This window comes from Gouania willdenowi, chromosome 7 (genome assembly GCF_900634775.1).
Source record: "Gouania willdenowi chromosome 7, fGouWil2.1, whole genome shotgun sequence".
NCBI lineage: Eukaryota > Metazoa > Chordata > Actinopteri > Blenniiformes > Gobiesocidae > Gouania > Gouania willdenowi.
The window spans coordinates 28,588,942-28,606,965 of record NC_041050.1 but is presented as its reverse complement, the minus strand read 5'-3'; the positions used below and the strand labels follow the sequence as shown (position 1 = coordinate 28,606,965).

Genomic DNA, 18,024 nt, shown 5'->3' with positions numbered 1-18,024 from the left:
AATAGTAATCCTGCGCTAAATAAAGTGCTTTTCGAAATGTTTTCTTTTGTTACCAAATGTAATCCCACCACAGTTTTGGAACTGCAAATTGCTTTCAGACATTTTTTTTTTTTTGCCTTCACATTAGTGTTTGTTCTCAAGTGCAAAGACAATCCATCTCTGACCTCTGTCTACCCTGGTGGTCTTCAGTGATCTCCCTAAGATTTATAGTACGAAGCCCAGAGGACTGAAAGACTTTACCGATAAAGTTTCATGGTGGCTCGTGGAGGAATGAGAAATACGGTACACATGTTGTAAAAAATCCTTTTAGGTTGGTGGATCACATTAGAGGAAATGGTGATAGTTGCTTTTCTACAAGAAGGGGTCCCTGATCTTGAGTTTTACATTTATGTTCTTGGTGACATGAAATGCATCAGTGCCTGATCCTCTATGACCCCTTTGTCCAACTAGAACATTTTGCTCAGAATTCTGTGAAGAAGTAACTATAGAGCATAATGATGGAATGAAGGAGCGATGATACTCGTTTTAAAGAATCTAATTTTGTAAACAAGTGGAATGAAACAGTATTTAGTGCCTTATGAATAGATTAATTACTGTAGTTTTTATGAATTCCGGTAATTCATTTTGTGTTTTTGGTGTCATTTTGTGTATTTTGTTGTTGTTTGTCTGTTCTTTTTATTATGCAGTATATTTGTCTCTTACTTTGTGTGTTTTTGTGGGTTGTTGGTATTATTTAAATCATTCTCAGTGTGTGTTTTTGGTGTCGTTTCTTATGTCGTTTGTATGTTTCCCTGTTTTTTTTTGTGAGTATTTTGTGTTTTTCTCTCATTTAGTGTGTCTTTGTTGTCGTTTTGTGTGTTGCTGGTAATAGTAAGTATTTTTCTAACTTACAGTAGTGTGTAACTTAGTTTTTGGTGTCAATTTGTGTATTTTGTTGTTTGTCTGTTCTTTTTATTATTCAGTATATTTTCCTCTTGATTTGTGTATTTTTGTTGTCGTTTTGTGAGTTGCTGGTAATATTTAGTATTGTCATTTTTAAACTAAAAATAAATATTATAAAACCCTATTTGAATGCTATTTGTTAATTTTCTTCTATTTCTGAAGTACCCGGTGTCGTGCCATCACATACCCCGATTTGAGAAACACTGCTCTATGTCAGTAGTACGAAGGAAATTAAGGAAATTGGACAAAAATGGCTCTAAAACATCAATTGTAATCTCAGTGTTTATTTCATCAATGCCTACCTGTATACAGTATATTCTCACTTGTATTAAGTAGGGTGGCCATTGTGACACTTATTTGTTCGCCAATTTTCTTTGAATAAATAAATAATCCTTAGTAAAAAAAAAAAAAAAAATCAAGTAAACAATAATAAAACATGTCTTTATATCCTTTACGGAGAAAATAAGACCAGACTGTCATTGGAAAAATAATCTATAACAATGCAGTGGAGAGACAGGAGAATAAACTGCTGGAGAAGCTATGTTGCCAGGTTGGATTTACAGTTTTCGAAGGAGGCGGTGGAGGCTTTGGATTGATTTTTGACAGCTTAAGGGTAGAATTACCAGTTCTATTTGGCAACGTAGCGAAGTCAGTCTCACGTGATGTACTTTAACTACTACTAATCATTGTTGAATGGAAAAGCTGTGGGTTTAGGAGTAAATTTGTGGAGAAAGTAACTGCTTTGAATGTGAACAGTACGAAATACTGGAAAACAACGAGATTATACTCAATATTTTTTGTACAGCAGATTATATTATTTAAAAATATTTCTCAGAATATTGCAATACTGAGACACTGACTGTAAATGAAACCCTACACTATAGGTTCCCAAAGTGGGGTACGCGTACCTCATAGGGGGTACGTGAATAGAAGCTATAAACAGCGTGACTTAACTAGAATATAATTCAACTAGTAGTCAGGAACCTCCATGCATTGGCACAACTTACACATTGGCCTCTGTAAGACTACCCAAGCGTGTTTAATGCCCTTTGCCACCATATACTTGTGTGAAAGTGGATTTTCAGCTTTGACCAACATGAAAACAAAACGTAGAACGAGACTTATAGCATTTTACAGTTTCAGGGTGTATTACTGTTATATGTTCAATGAAGAAATGTAAGTTGAGTGATAATTCTGAATATGTTTTATTGTTTGCTTACAGATTATTATTTTTTATTTTTTTTCTTATATATTATTCCTTAACAGGAAAGGTAAAATTCAGGGATAAATTTCACTGTTTTTAGAGACGCTCGCTTATGTTGGATATCAATTCCCCAACGTTGCAGGTTCAGACAGGCCATGTTTCAAAAGACATGGTGTGAAATTAGACGGAAATAGTTGTCTTTTATTTTCCAGACACTAAGCACGCCATGAAGAAGTTTTTGGAAAAAAATGACAGTGTGAATGACTTGTGTTCCTCTGGTGATATATACTTAAGCCCCATTGGCAGATGCACTCTTTGGTATTTGCAGTGTTATTCTTCTAAGTTCTAAAGTTTGGATTTGCTCCCATTCTCCCAGTGTGAAGCCAAATTGGCTCGAATAGTTGCAACTTTGCACTGCAGCAATTCTATGAAAATGAGGCATGATTGTTGGTAGGGGCCACTATTTTGACGTGCTGACAGATGGGGAAAAAAAAAACATACTTTAAAGGTACATGTTTTGAAATGGGCATTTGTGTGGATGTCAAAGACAAAAAATGCTAAATGTTGATTAAAGAGGATTACTAAAAAACAGAAGAGGGTTTAACCCAATGACTTGTTCTTTTCCCTTCTTTTTGAAACAATGCTAGCAAAATGTCCAAGCAGTGCAAATAGAAGGAGAGAAAAAGACTCTGCTGAAAGATGGCCAAATCTGATAGTGCTCTGAAAGGTAGTTTGCTGAGACCAGCATGTGAACAGGAGTGACTGCCGCCAGGAAACACTCTGGCTCAGAAGTTGAGCCTCGTTTTTCTCACATCTCTCCTCCGTGATGCATGAGGTATCTCACCGAGATATACTGTGTGAGAGAGGTTGATGGGTGGATTAGATAGCACGCCTTGTCAAAGCTGAACATGTGTTAAACAATTGGCTGGTGAAGCGGTTAGGAGAAAGAGCTGTGTAGGACTTTTATGTATGAAACACATGGTTTATTTAGACAATGGCGGTTAGAATATCTTAATACAAATGTAACGTGTTCGTTCTGCCACCAACTTATCAAACTTGTATGAAAGGCTTTCTTGAGTGTGCATGTGTCCTATGTAATCTGATACTCCCTGTAGTGGGAGGGTGTCCCAAACTAGTGTTTAGTGTCTCTATCATCACCAGCAATCTGTTTGAACATGTCCACACACTGCACACATGCTCTCATCAGAAATGGAAAAGCTCCACATTCCTTTCAAAATCGCCGTGCTGCGTCGAAGCGCAAAGCCTCGTCTTTATTACCTCACACACCGCTGCGCTGTTGACGACTTTGGCTGGAACCGGAATGATTGTACACAGAGGAAATGGCAACAATGTGCTGTATACGTCTTATCTGTAATTGGCATCAATGTGTTAGGCAGTAGTAAAGCCTGATTTTTTTGGGGGGGCTGTGGCTCACATAAAGCTATAAACAGATACTGAAGGACTTGGACCATCTGACTGAGCATCTGTGCAGAAAAACAAAAGTTTAAATCACTGTTTAAATCTGATGATTACATTCGTGAAAGCAGGAATCCTAAGAGAGGGAAAAGTAGACCACTGAGATTCAAAACCCAAAAATATTCAGATTTTTCCAAAATGTGAAATCTTTCTCAGCTGAAACAAATCACTCAGTCAGGAAAAACAAAACAAAATGCAGAATGCCATGAGGGAGCTTGATGAAATGCTGAGCGTTTTGCAAAAACAGAAGAAGGAAAAAAAAAAAAAAAAAAATTTAAAAAGAGTGATGGAGAGACCTGTGAGCCAAAGAGTGAGGCAGAGAAGGAGGGGGCTGGATAAGTTTTTTTGGGGGGGAAAGTTAGTGGCCCTGTGGGGGTTTGTTCTAGAGTTCAACCTTTCTGACTGGGGAAGGAAGGAGAGGAGAGAGGGGAGGGTGGGCAGGAACCAGCCTGGGTCAGCAGCAGTGCGCAGTACGTGTAGATTAGATGTCTAAACTCACTCTGTTCAGAAAAAAAATCTTGGAAGCGTCGCAGCACTCTCTGATTTCTCCCAATACCTGCACGGGGGTTAGTGGTCTGAATTATAGTCCCAAACACAGTAAAAAGAAATGTCAGAAGCAGGGCAATCAGACAGGGTCCATAAATCTCAAATAGCTGAACAACTCAAGTGTGAACACATTATATTATAAATTGATTTCACTACAGCTTGACGGCCCAGACAGTAGTGTTGGCGAACCACGCTGACATTACATAGAACATTTAAGCACCAGGGGATTTGCTAGTTTTGAGTTTCCAGGATGCTGTTTGAAACTGCGTGCAGAAAAAAAAAAACAGAAACAGAGAAAGAAAGGCAGGAAGGAGACGGAAGACGAAAAAAATGCTCGTAGATCATAAAAATGTGAGTGCTGGCTGTAAGGATTCAATCTGAATGCATCCCAACCACAATATATATTTTCCAAATCCGCACCTACATGGTTGGAGTGGGAGATATATAATTATTATTGTGGGGTGGTTTTATTTTTAAGTATGTATGTAAAGCGGTTTAATTCTTTTAATACAAAAGACATCTCTTTGAAAAGTACAGAAATGAAGGAGAATCTAACTCTTACAGATATTGATGGCGCATGTTGATTTTGTTTGTTTTGTTTAGGTTTTTTGTTCTGTTTTTCTTAATAGCTCGATTGGAGTATTTATTTGTATTGCCCATTTAGTTTATTTCATTAGATTTAGCATTTGGTAATGGTGACGAATGGGGCTAAGACTTGACAAGCCTAGGCTTCTTCCTATCCCCCTTCAAACAAATCAAATGTGTATAATAATAATAATGCATTGGATTTTACATAGCGCTTTATCATAGACACTCACTCCACACTTAGCGGTGGTAAGCTACTACTGTAGCCACAGCTGCCCTGGAGCAAACTGACGGAAGCAAGGCTGCCATAGTGCGCCATCGGCTCCTCCGACCACCACCAACACTCACTCACACACTACATTCACACGAGGCAATGTGGTGTCTTGCCCAAGGACACAACGACAAACACCACTGGAGCGACTGTCCCCCACTGTGGCCCAGACCTGCTTAGCTTCCAAGATCTAACGAGATCGGGCAATGACAGGCTGGTATTATATTGAAATGTATTTGTTCGAAATAAATAAATAAATAAACAAAAAAAAAAAAAAAAAAAACTATTAGCTGTCATTCTTACAATCGCACAGCTAGCAAAGGCATCTCCAGAAGATGGCACTCAGTTCTCCAGCTCCAGTGGCCTTTTCTACTGTCATAAAGCTCCGTCTTTATGGCCTCACAGCTGGATGAGAAAACACATAAAAAGTACTGTTGTTGTTTACTGCTTGATGTAACAAAAGAGCTCTTATTAAATGTGTGTGATTGAATGTGACTGCATGTGTGTGTGTGAGAGGGAGAGGGGGGGAACTTGGGCTTGTAAAAATAAGCAATTGGTATCAAGTGAAGGAATAGCTTTTAAGTCAATAAACAGTTGTGATGAAAATCCATAGAAAAACAGGCCGAAATGTGAAAGTGTGGTTTCTTTCATGAGACAGGAAAAAAGAGTGAAGTGTTAGACAGAGGAGGAGGTGGTGGTGGTGGAGGGCAATGTATGTTTATGGAGAGCATAGCCAGCAGCACAGATTGACAGGAAATGGTGTCTTTCTTTGCCTGCTGGGCTGTACCACTTGTACTGGTTTGACAGGGGGAGATGAATGTGCACAGCTCGTAGACTAAAGTCATTCTATTATCATACATCTCCAGTTTTATCATTGCTGTTTGCTTTAGCCCAGCCAGAGTCTATCTGTCTGCTGAGCAACAGTTAGGACCAGTGACAGGCTTTTTTATTGACCGCAGACCGCCTATTGATTTGCTTTGATTTACTGCCTGTGTGAAGACTCTGCAATGAATAATAAATACAACTTAAACCTATTGAATCTTAGCAGAGGACATTAGGGTAGACCTTTTGAATATGTTCAGTGAGGGAACGCTAGATGTTCAGATAGCAACTATCATTTTTAATTGATCATTATTGTTGAATATCTGCGTCCTTTCTCTACCATGAATTTTCCCCAAAGTTTCTCTGTTATAAATCACAAAACAAGGTCAAGTGAACCTGTGAGGAGTGTGTCCCACACATGGTGTGTTTGTATATTAGGGGTATTTGTCTGTGTAAATGCGCTGCGGGGATTGAGCAAAGCGGCCCTCGTTTATCACTGTTAAAGCACTTCCAGAGGGAGAGACGTAGAAGAACTGGCCGTCCTCTGTTCCCTCAAACAGACGGAGCGGAGGGAGGGATTTACCCTGGCATCTGGTTTCTGGGTTCAACCACAGCACAAAGTTTCTTCTCTCCCGGTTTCTGGATCTCTTTCTGAGGCGCACATACACACACGGCCAGTGGCTGGACTTTAATATGGTTATGATTAGAGACGGGGGCTCAGAAAAGGGAGGGGAAAGGGTCTCATATTTACTGCAAGGGGAACTGGGGGAGGTGCGGTGTAAAGAGAAACAGAGAAATGAAGCAGATCTGAATGGAAGATATAATGGGAGGGAAGGTTTGTGTGCATGTGTGTGTGTGTTTGTGGTCAAATTTGAAATATGAAACACAGATTACAGCAGAGTCCAAAAAGGCTTGGGAAGAATGGAAATAAAGTTTCTGACTCCAACCCACTCCCTCCCAACTCAGGCACGGCTGGATGACCCCCTCTCCCTCCCTCCCTCCCTTCCCCATGGCTCGTCTCTCCAGCCCTCCCTCTCTGGCATTCTCTCTCCTATCGTCTCCACCCCCTCTCTGAGCGTCACGCCGAGGCAGTTGGTTCACTCCGCTGTGTCTGGGGCTCAACGAGAGTTGTGAGAGGCTGTTATTTAGGTCTGTTACAGCAGACGGGGAGCAGCTCAGCCAGGGGCAGTGAGAGAGCACAGGACAGTCAGTCACACTCAGCTCAGCTCGGCCAAGCAGGAACCAGATCTGCATTCCAGCTGAGAGAGAGAGAGAGAGCGAGAAAAACATTGGCATCGGCAGGAAAAGGAACAGCAGAGTGAGAGTGACAGCTCCAGATAAGTGAAGGAAGCCAGTGGATCCACTGAGTTGCCGTTGCTGTTGTTGTGTTGCTGTTGTCACTGTGACGTGAGCACCAGGAGCCGGGGCCGCTGCCGACACACCGGGCTGAGGGGTTTTCACAGATTTCTGCTGAGGGTGGGGGGGTACCATGTTCGACTGCATGGAGGCTCTGGGAATGGGCCCCCGTCAGCTCTATGATGTCACCAGTCGTGGTGCGTGCATGCTGCGGAAGGCGAGCCCCTTTTTCTCAGGGTTGGACCCCTTCGCCTGGACGGGCAGTGCCAGCGTTCAGTGTAAGTGGCATCCGGTTTGGATTCCTTGTACGACACAGACACATCTCTCTCTCTCTCTCGCTCTGCCCCACTCGTCCTCTGCTCCTTCTTCCTTCTGTTTCTCATTGCTGCTTGTTTACCCCTCCGGGCTCAGCCAAGGGGCTGCTGTCAGGGGCTACAGAGCAGCACAGGAAGAGCCCGGGACAGACAGACAGACAGACAGACAATCTGCTCTGCTTCTCTCCTTTCCTCCAGCAGCCTGAGCTGCTCAGCCATCTGAAAGAAACTCTGCTATGATATTATATGGGTGCATTTGTGTGTGTATATGTGATGTGTGTGTGTGTGTGTGTGTGTTAGCATTTATGTGTCCGCTTGGGCAGAGGGAGTCAGCCATCTGAAGTTTGACCTTCTCAGTTTGCTAGAAAGAAGAAAAGGTCTGATGACGACTGGTTTGTCTTTCACTTGTGCATTTGGAAGTGGCCTCTGTTAAATTCTTCATTTAAAGTGAAGGTGTTGAATGGTTAAAATATGGTTTATAAATGTTTAAATAAGATTCTGGGTTTTGAACAGCTGATCTTAGTCTTCATTAATCAAAAATAGTAGATTTTGTGTTCGATGAGATGCATACGCATTAATGTGGTCTGAGGGATGAGATATATCACCACATTTCTTCCTTCTTTCTCTCTTTTTTGTGCATCCACCTCATTTTTTCTCCCAACTTCTGACAAGGCGCTGACTCTAACAACGGGGGTCAATTTCCATACACTTCCAGGGGGCTGCTACTGCTGTGACAGAGTGTGTGAGAGTGGAATAGGAGTGGGGTGGGGGGTGTATTCGTGGTATGGTAGGGAGAAGTGTTGAGCGAGCCAAGCCAGATATGACAGTGGAAAAACAATTGAGAAAGCAGAGGAGCCATGAAGGAAATCAGAAAGTGCCTAAAAGTCGTCCTGTGTTTTTTTTGGAGGACGGCTGCGACATGTTTCTGTATATTCTTTTCTTTTTTTTTTTTTGTTTGTTCGTCCTCCTGCTTTTTTGTTCTTTTTACTGCCTCTCAGGGGGAGTCATCTGTCTTCATTAATCGTGGAGACACCAGCGTTTCAGTGGCCGTCATGCACACTGGCTGAGCTTTAATGAAGACAGATGCCCTGTCAGTGAATACTGGGGCCAGAGGGGACTCCGGCCAAACCAGCCTGCTCTGCCTAGCTGGGGGAGCTCTGATGATAACAAGATGAGATTTGTTTATTTAATCAATCAGGTCTCTATGGCCTCTCCACAACCCTTTCACATACATGCACACATTCAGAAATCAGGCCTCTGGATTCCTGAGGTACATTTTTCTTTAAAGCCTTTGTTCCTCAAAATCAAAGAAATCAAAAGTCTGGCGACTCTGGCCTGAGGGTATGAGAGTGGAGGCCAGCAGAGCAGAGCAAAGTGGAGGCTGGTGCGGTGTACTGTTTCAGACCCTCTGTGCCCAATAACCTTTGTAAACAAGGCCGCCCTATCCCAGCACCAGGAGCCATAATGCCTCTCTTTACTGAAGCAGTCGCTCCTCATTGTCTTCATCAGTGAAGCTGATGAATTGATGTTTGAGCCTGATATCTCATTAGGGCAGCCCAGCTGCACAACAAAGGGACCTGTCTGCCTCCTAATGCCAAACTCACACAGGCGTGCACGCAGGACAAAAGAATAGACACTCACCTATTTGGTAACTGCAGTGACCAAATGATGCTTTAATCCACTTTTGTTGAAACAAATCAACACGTTTTAGCAATATACTGCACCTGCAATGGCAATTAACCCTGAGATCAGAACATATTCACACATCTCTCAAGCTATGTTTCCATTACCCTTAGAAATGTGCAAAATCTAAATAGCGCGATAAAAACTTGTATTGGAAACACCTGAATTTCGAAAAAACACAAATATCGCAAAAAAGTTTTTATGCTTTCATGAGGAGGAATATCACACATTTCGATAGTGAAATTTGTTGCAAAAGCGCAGTGGAAAAACTTTTTCCACAAATACACGTCACAGAACGTGACTTACATGGTCATATGACGTGAGGTGCCAGGTCACATGACAACTTCTCTCCAAGAAAAAAATGGTGCGGTACGTGTAGACAGATTATACTTAAAAATGATTACTGCCACATGAGACGTGAAACAACGAAGGAATACGGAGTGTTATAAGGAGGTTTGGAGCGTCCATCTTCCTGCAGCGAAGTCTCGCAGGATGAGATTTCATATGTTGACATTTAGAAATATCGCTTTCAATTTGCGAAAATTTGTAATGGAAACTTCTTTCTAACTTTGCATCTTGTAGTCTTGGATGCAGTGCTAAGTGTCACTGCTATTAGCCTGAGACAATCGAAAGACTTTAAAGTGTGTGGTCACTTTTCTTGGCTTTTTTTTACGTTCACCAGTTTGAGACCTCAATGTCAGAGGTTAGTGAGAGGCTACAGCCCAACCAATGTCAGATTTCCAACATGTGTGGCAACCTCATCAGCTCGCTGAAAAGGAGAACCTTTCAACCAGCTTGGTTTGTGTAATGCTCTTAAGTGCCTTATGCCACAGAGCTGGTACTACATCTCAGCTGCCGCACACGTAAGGATAATGGACAGTGATTTAGTCATACGTCAATGAGAACTGAATTAGTCAACTGCCAGGGAAGCCATTTGAGAGAGCCTATTTAGACCAATCCCCTCTCTGTCAATGTTAATTTGCTTAGAAAAATGAAGCAATTATGTTTTGAGCTATTCTCCAGGGTCACGGGAGCTGGGGAACTGAAAGCACATTTTAGTCAACGAAATGCAACTGGAGCTGCGTGTCTTGAAGCTTAGTTTGGATATTAATGGTGATGCTCGCAGGCGATACACACACTAGCCCGACAGGAAAGAAACAGATTGCCAGAGTAATCCATCACTATGAGTGCAGTCACACACACACACACACACACACACACAGGCATGCACACACGCTTCTTTGTTTTCCTTTAATGTGCTGTTCAAATGTGAATCAAGGAGCTAATTGAAACAGGGTATAGATCTTCGGGGCAGTGGCAGAGAATTAAGCGTTTCCTGTGACCGCTGGCACATTCAGACCTGATCATTTTCTCCCTGATACAAGTCTGCAGTTATTTCATTATAATTACAAAAGATTCAATTAAAAGATTAAAATGCCTGAGGGAGCAGGACTGGATAGAGATTGTGGTATCTCGGTTAGAGGATTGAGCACATGGGAGAATGGAAGGAAGATGGAGGAGTTCGGTGTTGTTCCTCTAATGAAGAATCGTCTCTTCTGTCCAGTGTGTAAATTGCACCGATCCCTTTGAGATAGTGTCACAGCAGGAGAGTGCTGAAGTTAGAAAGCTAAAGCTGGGCCAAGGGCGTTAATTGGTTATTGATATGATCCGAGTAATAACCTTCTTATATCCCTGCTGAGCATTAACAAGCAAGTGTTAACATCTAAGGATAAAAAAGGAATAATATCAACAAGGATTGTGACAAAAACTTGGGTATGTGCGCAGAGAGAATCCTTTATTTATGTACAAGGTTTTAGTGGTGTAGGTAAGCTACATCTGTGGCCACAGCTGCCTCCAACCACCACTGTATACAGTTACATTCTTACAGGGCAATATAGATGAAGTATTTAACCAAAATATATTATATAAAAACAACATGAAATGCAGCAGAATTCAAATTGCCAACCTTTCAGTTGATCTACTAACACTAAATATAAGGGTTAGTGACGTATAAGGATTTTCACTGCATGGATATTAGAATGGAAAGAAAAATATAAATACTTTGAAATCTTATACAGGACTAGAATATAACTAAAATAGGGCAGAAAATAAATTACATTTTAAAGATTTTTTAAAAACCATAGTCATGGCCAGACAGTCGCATCACGTGATGTTTACTAATTTTATAAGTAACATTTAAATAAATAAACCAAAGTGAGCGCATATGTACAAAGTTACTATCTTTATATGCACTTAAACATTTTTTAACTAAAATAAATGCAGTTGGACAGAAGATTTAAGTGTCACATCATTGACCCATAAACATCAAAAACTATTTCTTAAATTTTTAATCTATCAGAACCCATCTCCATATAAGTTTTTTATTTCACTTGTTTAAACCTCCCATCATGAATATTTAATTGTTTAATAATTTTTGGCACATGGGCACATTTGAACGTATTATAAAAAATCTAAATGGACATTTGAAAAGTCTGCTAACTTTTAAAACGGACTCAAAATTGACAATGTCTCAGTGTATAATGTTAAAGTAGCATTAAAAGATTATACGTACAGTTGTCACAGCTTTGCACTAACGTTCGAGCCCAATAATCAACAATGCTGCCTATAAATAAAACATGGCGTGAGCAGGTTTTTTCACATGTGGTTTTACTAATGCGTAGGATGAGAGAGTGTCAGCCTGCACTTGCCTGTGTACAGCCTGTAAGTGAATCTATGTAGGGTTTACGTGGCTGTATAGTCGGCATTTGGCACCCAGACTGCTGTGTCAAACTCAGAGACAGACAATGTGCCAGGCTGGATTCCTCAAGCATGTGCAGGAATCCAGTTCTGCTCTAATAGCAGTTTATAGTCTCTCAGCCGTGTCAGTCACGCCACTGTAAATAAAACTCATCAACCATAATGTAGGAGGCTGAATCTATCACCTCAGCCTTGTTCGCAGTGTTTTCTCCTCTTGTTAAGTCATTTCCAAGGGAGTGTTTCACAAGTAGCACTAAACGCCACGAGGAGTCCTGATTAGCTGAGAATTTGTGGAGCCTGACAGAGAAAGTGGATGTTACGAGGCAACTGGGCCAACAGTTCCTGTCTGAGATGCTGCTGATTGAAAATGTGAGTGGTTTCACAATAGCTACAGAGCTATTGTGGTTGCCTACCCTCACACCTGTCTATGTAGCTGTTTACTGAGAACAGCACACTGCTGGCAGGGCATTTTCCACAGCACAAAGACAACGCACACACAGTGTGTGGATGTGTGTGTGCTGGCACCGGAGAGGCTCTGGTGACCATGTGACACGTGTTTGCTCCACAACAAATATCATTCAGTCTTGGTTTCAGCCTTCTGACATAAAAAGTACATTTAATTCTTGTCCTATTAGTATGAGTTATATTATAGTTTTTGATGACTAAATTAACCCCTGCCTATATCACACAACTGTTTTTGGTATTTTTCATAACATAGAATCCAATAAACATCAGTTATTGTTTATTGGATGATTTAATGGACTTTTTTTTCATTTGTTACAAACCCCACTCATGAAGATTAAAAAAAAAAAAAAAAAAATCACACAGAACAGATTTGATCGTACTGTGTGCGTGCTCCGAGGATCTAAACCACAGGTGTTAAACTCAAGACCAGCGGGCCATATTTGGGCCTGTGGGTCCATCTAGTTGGACTCACAGGATGGTTGTATCTACAACAAAAACATGACTGTAAATCACCATAAAGGTGTAAACATCTCACTCCCTCCAAATTCTGAATTTCAACAAAACTCTTCCAAAATACAATGACACTTGCAGTAATACATTATTTGCAGTAATTTTGATTTTCAAATTTTTTTTGTAAATCCAAGAAAATCTGCACCAATGATCCCACAAAATTTTGGCAATTTGCATTGTACATTTTAAGAAAATTATTTGCAAACTCAAGGAATTTTGACAGATTGCTTAACATTCAGGATATTGTAAGTGACTTACATATTTCTTATAAAAGTGCAAACTGTGGAACCACATTCTTGATTTTTTGCTTTTTTAATTCCTCAAATACAAACTGGGTCAAATGTGACCCTTGAACTAAGATGAGTTTGACACCCCGATCTAAACACAGAATCTAAACAGTCTCGCAGACCACGAGTGCGATCAACAAAAAATGCTTCTGCAATCGATCGGTAGATCACGATCGACGCACCCCTGGTTGAGGTCTTTCTGTTTTTCTTGTGTTTATTGTTTAACATAGCTTTCTCTCTGCTACCATGAACCATAAACGAAAACTATGATGAGAATTATTTGTCTACAAAATTGAGCAGATATTTGATGTACATGTATGTTTGTTTATAGCATACACAGGATTGGATGCGTGGTGACTCGGAGTCGTGTGGGAGCTGAATGTGAGGAAAGCAGTTCTGTTACCACTGTGTTATTGACTGACAGCTTGGCTCGAGTGTTGCTAAGGGCGAAGTGTTATGAGACGCAAAGGCCTTGGACTGCCAAACTGGGACAAGAAGCCTAGACGAGGCTGGCCGTCCACCCTCTGTGTTTGCGTGAATGGGTTGTGTTTACGCAGACGACAGTGTTTGGCAGGGAGTGGTGGGCAGTATAAGGCTATTATCAGCATTCTGGGGTGGAGAGAAGAGTTGGCTGAGGATGAGCAGATGGATGGAGGCCTATTGATGGTGTTTTCCCTGAAACATTAGTCAAATTCTGCCAATGTTCCTATGTGCAACTGCCATGACCATCTTTCAGAAAGTCCTCCATGAGTTAATTTGTATATGCTTGCATTAGTTCATTTGTTTGTGTGTCTACCCACTGCAGTGTGTGGACATATTTTCCCTGTGGGATCTGTGAGCTGGAACAGGTGTATGGAAGCCAACATTTGGCCTGCAATTGTGCACCGAGCAGATAATTTGGGAATGATTTTTGTAGGGAGAAGGTGAATGTGGGTGGAAAGCTGACAGGTTTGTGTATGCGTTTATTTTTACATGTGGAGATGAAACCAGGTTATTAGGGGAAATCAGGTTAGCCTCGGAAACAGGAGAATGTGTCACATCTTGAGAGCTTCATACAGCTGCTCCGTAATCAGGTTTCTATACAGGCTGCTGTCAAGTCACACTTTTTCCATTCACTGCATACATAAGCTCAACCTGTTAGTTTGTATATGTGGTGATGTGCTTGATTTTAAATTGCTCGTACCAGTGTTAAATCAGACAGAAGAATGTTTCTGTATTATAAACCGTGAGTGTGAAACTAAAGTTCCCAATTAGCTAAACCTAATCAGTTTCTTTTGTAAAATAGCTTAGTGCAGGAAAATAAAGGAATTGCCAGGTTACTGAACTAACGTTAACCTGCTCCTTGCTTCAAGGTATCTCAATAGGTAAAATGCCATTATTGTTTGCCTTATTTCTTGTGTTTATCAATTTGGTTGGGAATCAGATTGAAAAACCAACAGTGAGGTAAGGGTAAAAAGCAAAAGAATAACTATCTTTGTAAGAGCATTTCTTTGAAGTGGTTTAGTGGCTTATTTAAAAAAATATTTTATACACATACATCTCATTAATGGGGATGTAGTGCTGGTGCCTATCTTAATTTGTTAATGGGGCAAAGATGGGCACTGGCCACCAGTCCCCCATAGTTAAAAAAAAAATTGCATACTGGCACATCTTCTGCAAGAGTATCATTCTAGACTCTAGACAACATGCTTGTTTTTAGACCACAGAACATCAAAGAACATCAAAAGCTGGTAACATGAGACTACATCGCTGTCCTTGCTTTCACTGAACCAGCCCTTACTTGCTCAGTAATAAACTCATCTTCATTCAATAGTTACATCCATAATTCAAAATCATTGCCCCATATGTTAACCTTACTCAGAACTTCCCTTGCCGACACTGTCGACGGAAATGAATCATTCTTTATGCCTCCAGTGTAAGTCTTTATTCACTAATCTAAGCCTCCGCCCATACACTGTGTTGGGTAACCTGTTGGTGGTTGGTTGCCAAGCTAAAGCTAAAACACTCCATCACCCACTTGAACAAGTCAAAGCAGAAGTTTCTCTGAGTACCTCCTTCCTCTGATATGACTGTGAGTTGTTGTGCCAGTTGCAGGGGGACTGCCACACTTTCAGTTGTCACCACATGAACTTTGAGAGTCACTCCTGTCATACAGCCACAGCTTTTCTTTTTTCTCATTAAGGCTGTTCAATGAAGTGGCCAGTTGGAGAACAGCAACTGACCTCAGTTTAGTTATTGTGCTGCAGCACGTGTAAGGCTAAGAAAACCAACATAAGGAAATCCTGTGTAGCGTTTGAAACACCTTGGCACGCTCACCTATACATGTAGGGTTGAACTGTGCACCACTACTTGTGGGTATGTGTGTTTCTTCTAGCAGGAGAATTGCATTTGCATGTTTTGGTCTGTGGTGCTTCCCCAATGCGCTGCAGTGAATACTACTGTTGTTGTTTACGTTATTCTCCTTTCCCCCTCACTTCCTCTGACAGCGAGGCATTGGCCACGACAGGGCTACTTCTACTTTTGGAGGTTTCTATTGTCCTGGGGAGGAAGCAATAGCAATTGAACGAGCAGTGGTGGCCTTGCCAGAGACAGACAGGTGAGAGCCAGGGCTACAGATGGTGAGAGGAAGTCTGGGAGGACCAGAAACATCCCAGGGATCAAAGACTAGGGGCTTCCCTCGATGACTGTTCTCTCTCTTCACCTCATCTGTTGCCTGCCTCCAATTTCTGTCTGCTTCCTCGCCTGCCTGTAACATGTAAGTGATCAATGACGTAGGTCTGTGCCAGATTGTCAGGTTTGGGTTCACTCTTCAGTCACTGGAAGTGAGCTGTGCTCCTCTTAGTCCTCTGGTGGGCAGATGAAAAGAAGCTAGAGATAGAGGGTGTGTATTTTTCTCCCACAATGCTGCACTTGACTTGCAGCTTTTTCCTGCACGAATCATCAAAGAAGTCCAACTAAAGTGCTTTCATTAAAATGGTAATTCCTAGAATGTTCTCTCACTTTTTCCTTCATTGAGCTTCATGAGAAGGAATTTGTTTAAAGTATTTACTGAACTCATTGAACCACGCGGCTGATACATTTGTTCGTTTTCAAGCCAACTTGTGTGTTTCTTGATGAGCTGTGTGGTGCAAGAAAGGGGAGGTGGTGCCTGCTGCCAAATGTTTGCTTGGCTGACTCCATCAAGAAAATATCAAAAGGCCCTTTATGAGGTGCTGTAAAGAAGAAAGGGTGTTTTGGAGCAGGCCGACAGACTGCAAGGGTAATTTCGCTCCTTAAAAATGTACCCTGAGGATAGGGGCTTACCCCACCTGCTGCCTTTCTTGATCTGCTCATACACATTTTTTGGTTGGAAACTGGGAATGAAGAGGATGAAATGTGTGTCTGCAGATGTTTTTCTGTCATGGAACGTTGTGCCCAAAGGTGACTAGTGCACAAATAATCAAACACAAAAGTGTTTTAATGTGATATTTCTGTCTTACCAGAGGTTTTATGCACGTCATTTACCGTGTGTATGTATATTTGTTTTGTGTGTAAGTTTGCGAGAGTGGAATGTTGGGCTTCGCATGACTTGATGGTATTTGGTATCTCTTTTACTGCCCAAACCAAATCAATCATTGGTCTGCAAGCATGGTTTCTATAAATAAATAAAAAATAATAGACTAGCTGTCTGTAGTGTTACAAACAAAATGTAATTTTTTTAATGTTCAGGGTAGTTTTAATCAAATAAATAAAAAAATGAAATGGCTGTAAATGTTTTACTGGTTTTTCTGATATTCTATTCTATATCCCATTGCTTTAGCAGTATATTAAATGTTGGAACTCGTCAGTAAATTGAAACTCAAGTCATCTCTTGAAACTACTTGAAACTAGTGTCATATTATATTTACTATTTGGGGGTATTTTAGCATTTATTGGTTGGTAGCAAAAAAACTAAATCAATTTTGTTGATTTTTTTTTCCTTCATGTTTTTGTCACATAAAAAGGTGTTGACAACAAGCCACAATAACAATTGGCATTTTGAATTCACCATCACCTTTTGTGTCAACATACTTTGGTATTAAATTCCCCCTTTCTGTGCCACTGACTGGGTGTGCTTATGTTACATGCACACATGCTTCAAAGCTTACAGGCCACTCAGCTGTATTCAACCAAGATTGAACCAAATGGCAGTTTTGTTTGATCCCTGGGAAGCGATAGCATTTGCAAGAGAATGTACCAACGAGGGACTTTGAGAAATGGCTACGATGGCAGTGGCGGAGATTTTCTGGAAAGACTGGTACTAAAAAGAGGAAGGAAACTTGCCTGATGTTTGCATGACCTTGTTGCAGAAACCTCAGAGTGATGACAGGAAGAAGTGGGCAGAGAAACAGAAAGGAGTGTGACATGTGTAGTGACTTGGGTGTGGTGCTTTTTTCGTGTAACCTTCTTGTTAATGCAGTGATTGCTGTGGCCACGGTGGAGAGAGCCAAAGAACACTCTCTCAGACCTCACCCAGTGTGCCAGCAACTCTTCCAACCCACTGTTTCTCAACCTCTCTCAATCTGCCATCCTTCTGCCACTAATGTCTGTTCAGTGCCACCCCTCTTTTCACAGAGAGCCCCACTGTGTGCCTCTCGCCAACGTTGCTTCAAAGCTGCTGTTTTTACAGTGTATTTGAGAAGAGCACACAAGCTTTGCCGGCTATTTAATGAAGGTAAAGACAAAGGCTCCACATGCCTGAGCTTGCATTTCTTTCCATAGATTGGGATGCATTATTACATTGAGATGAATATATTGATGGGGAGCATTAGAACTTTGTGTTGTTAC

General features: G+C 41.2%; 1 protein-coding gene across 2 annotated transcripts in view; it reads left to right on the top strand.

The window, feature by feature from the left end:
- The window catches only part of rarga (retinoic acid receptor gamma a), a 44,221-nt gene that overhangs the window by 16,193 nt on the left and 10,004 nt on the right, over positions 1-18,024 (top strand). The window contains exon 1 of one of the 2 annotated variants that reach the window (XM_028452349.1): positions 6,929-7,480. The exons of the other annotated variant lie outside the window; for it this stretch is intronic. Within the exon in view, the coding sequence (XP_028308150.1) occupies positions 7,336-7,480 (145 nt within the window). The 5' untranslated portion in view covers positions 6,929-7,335. Of the gene's footprint in view, positions 1-6,928; positions 7,481-18,024 lie in introns of those variants that run through there. 2 annotated transcript variants of the gene reach the window in all.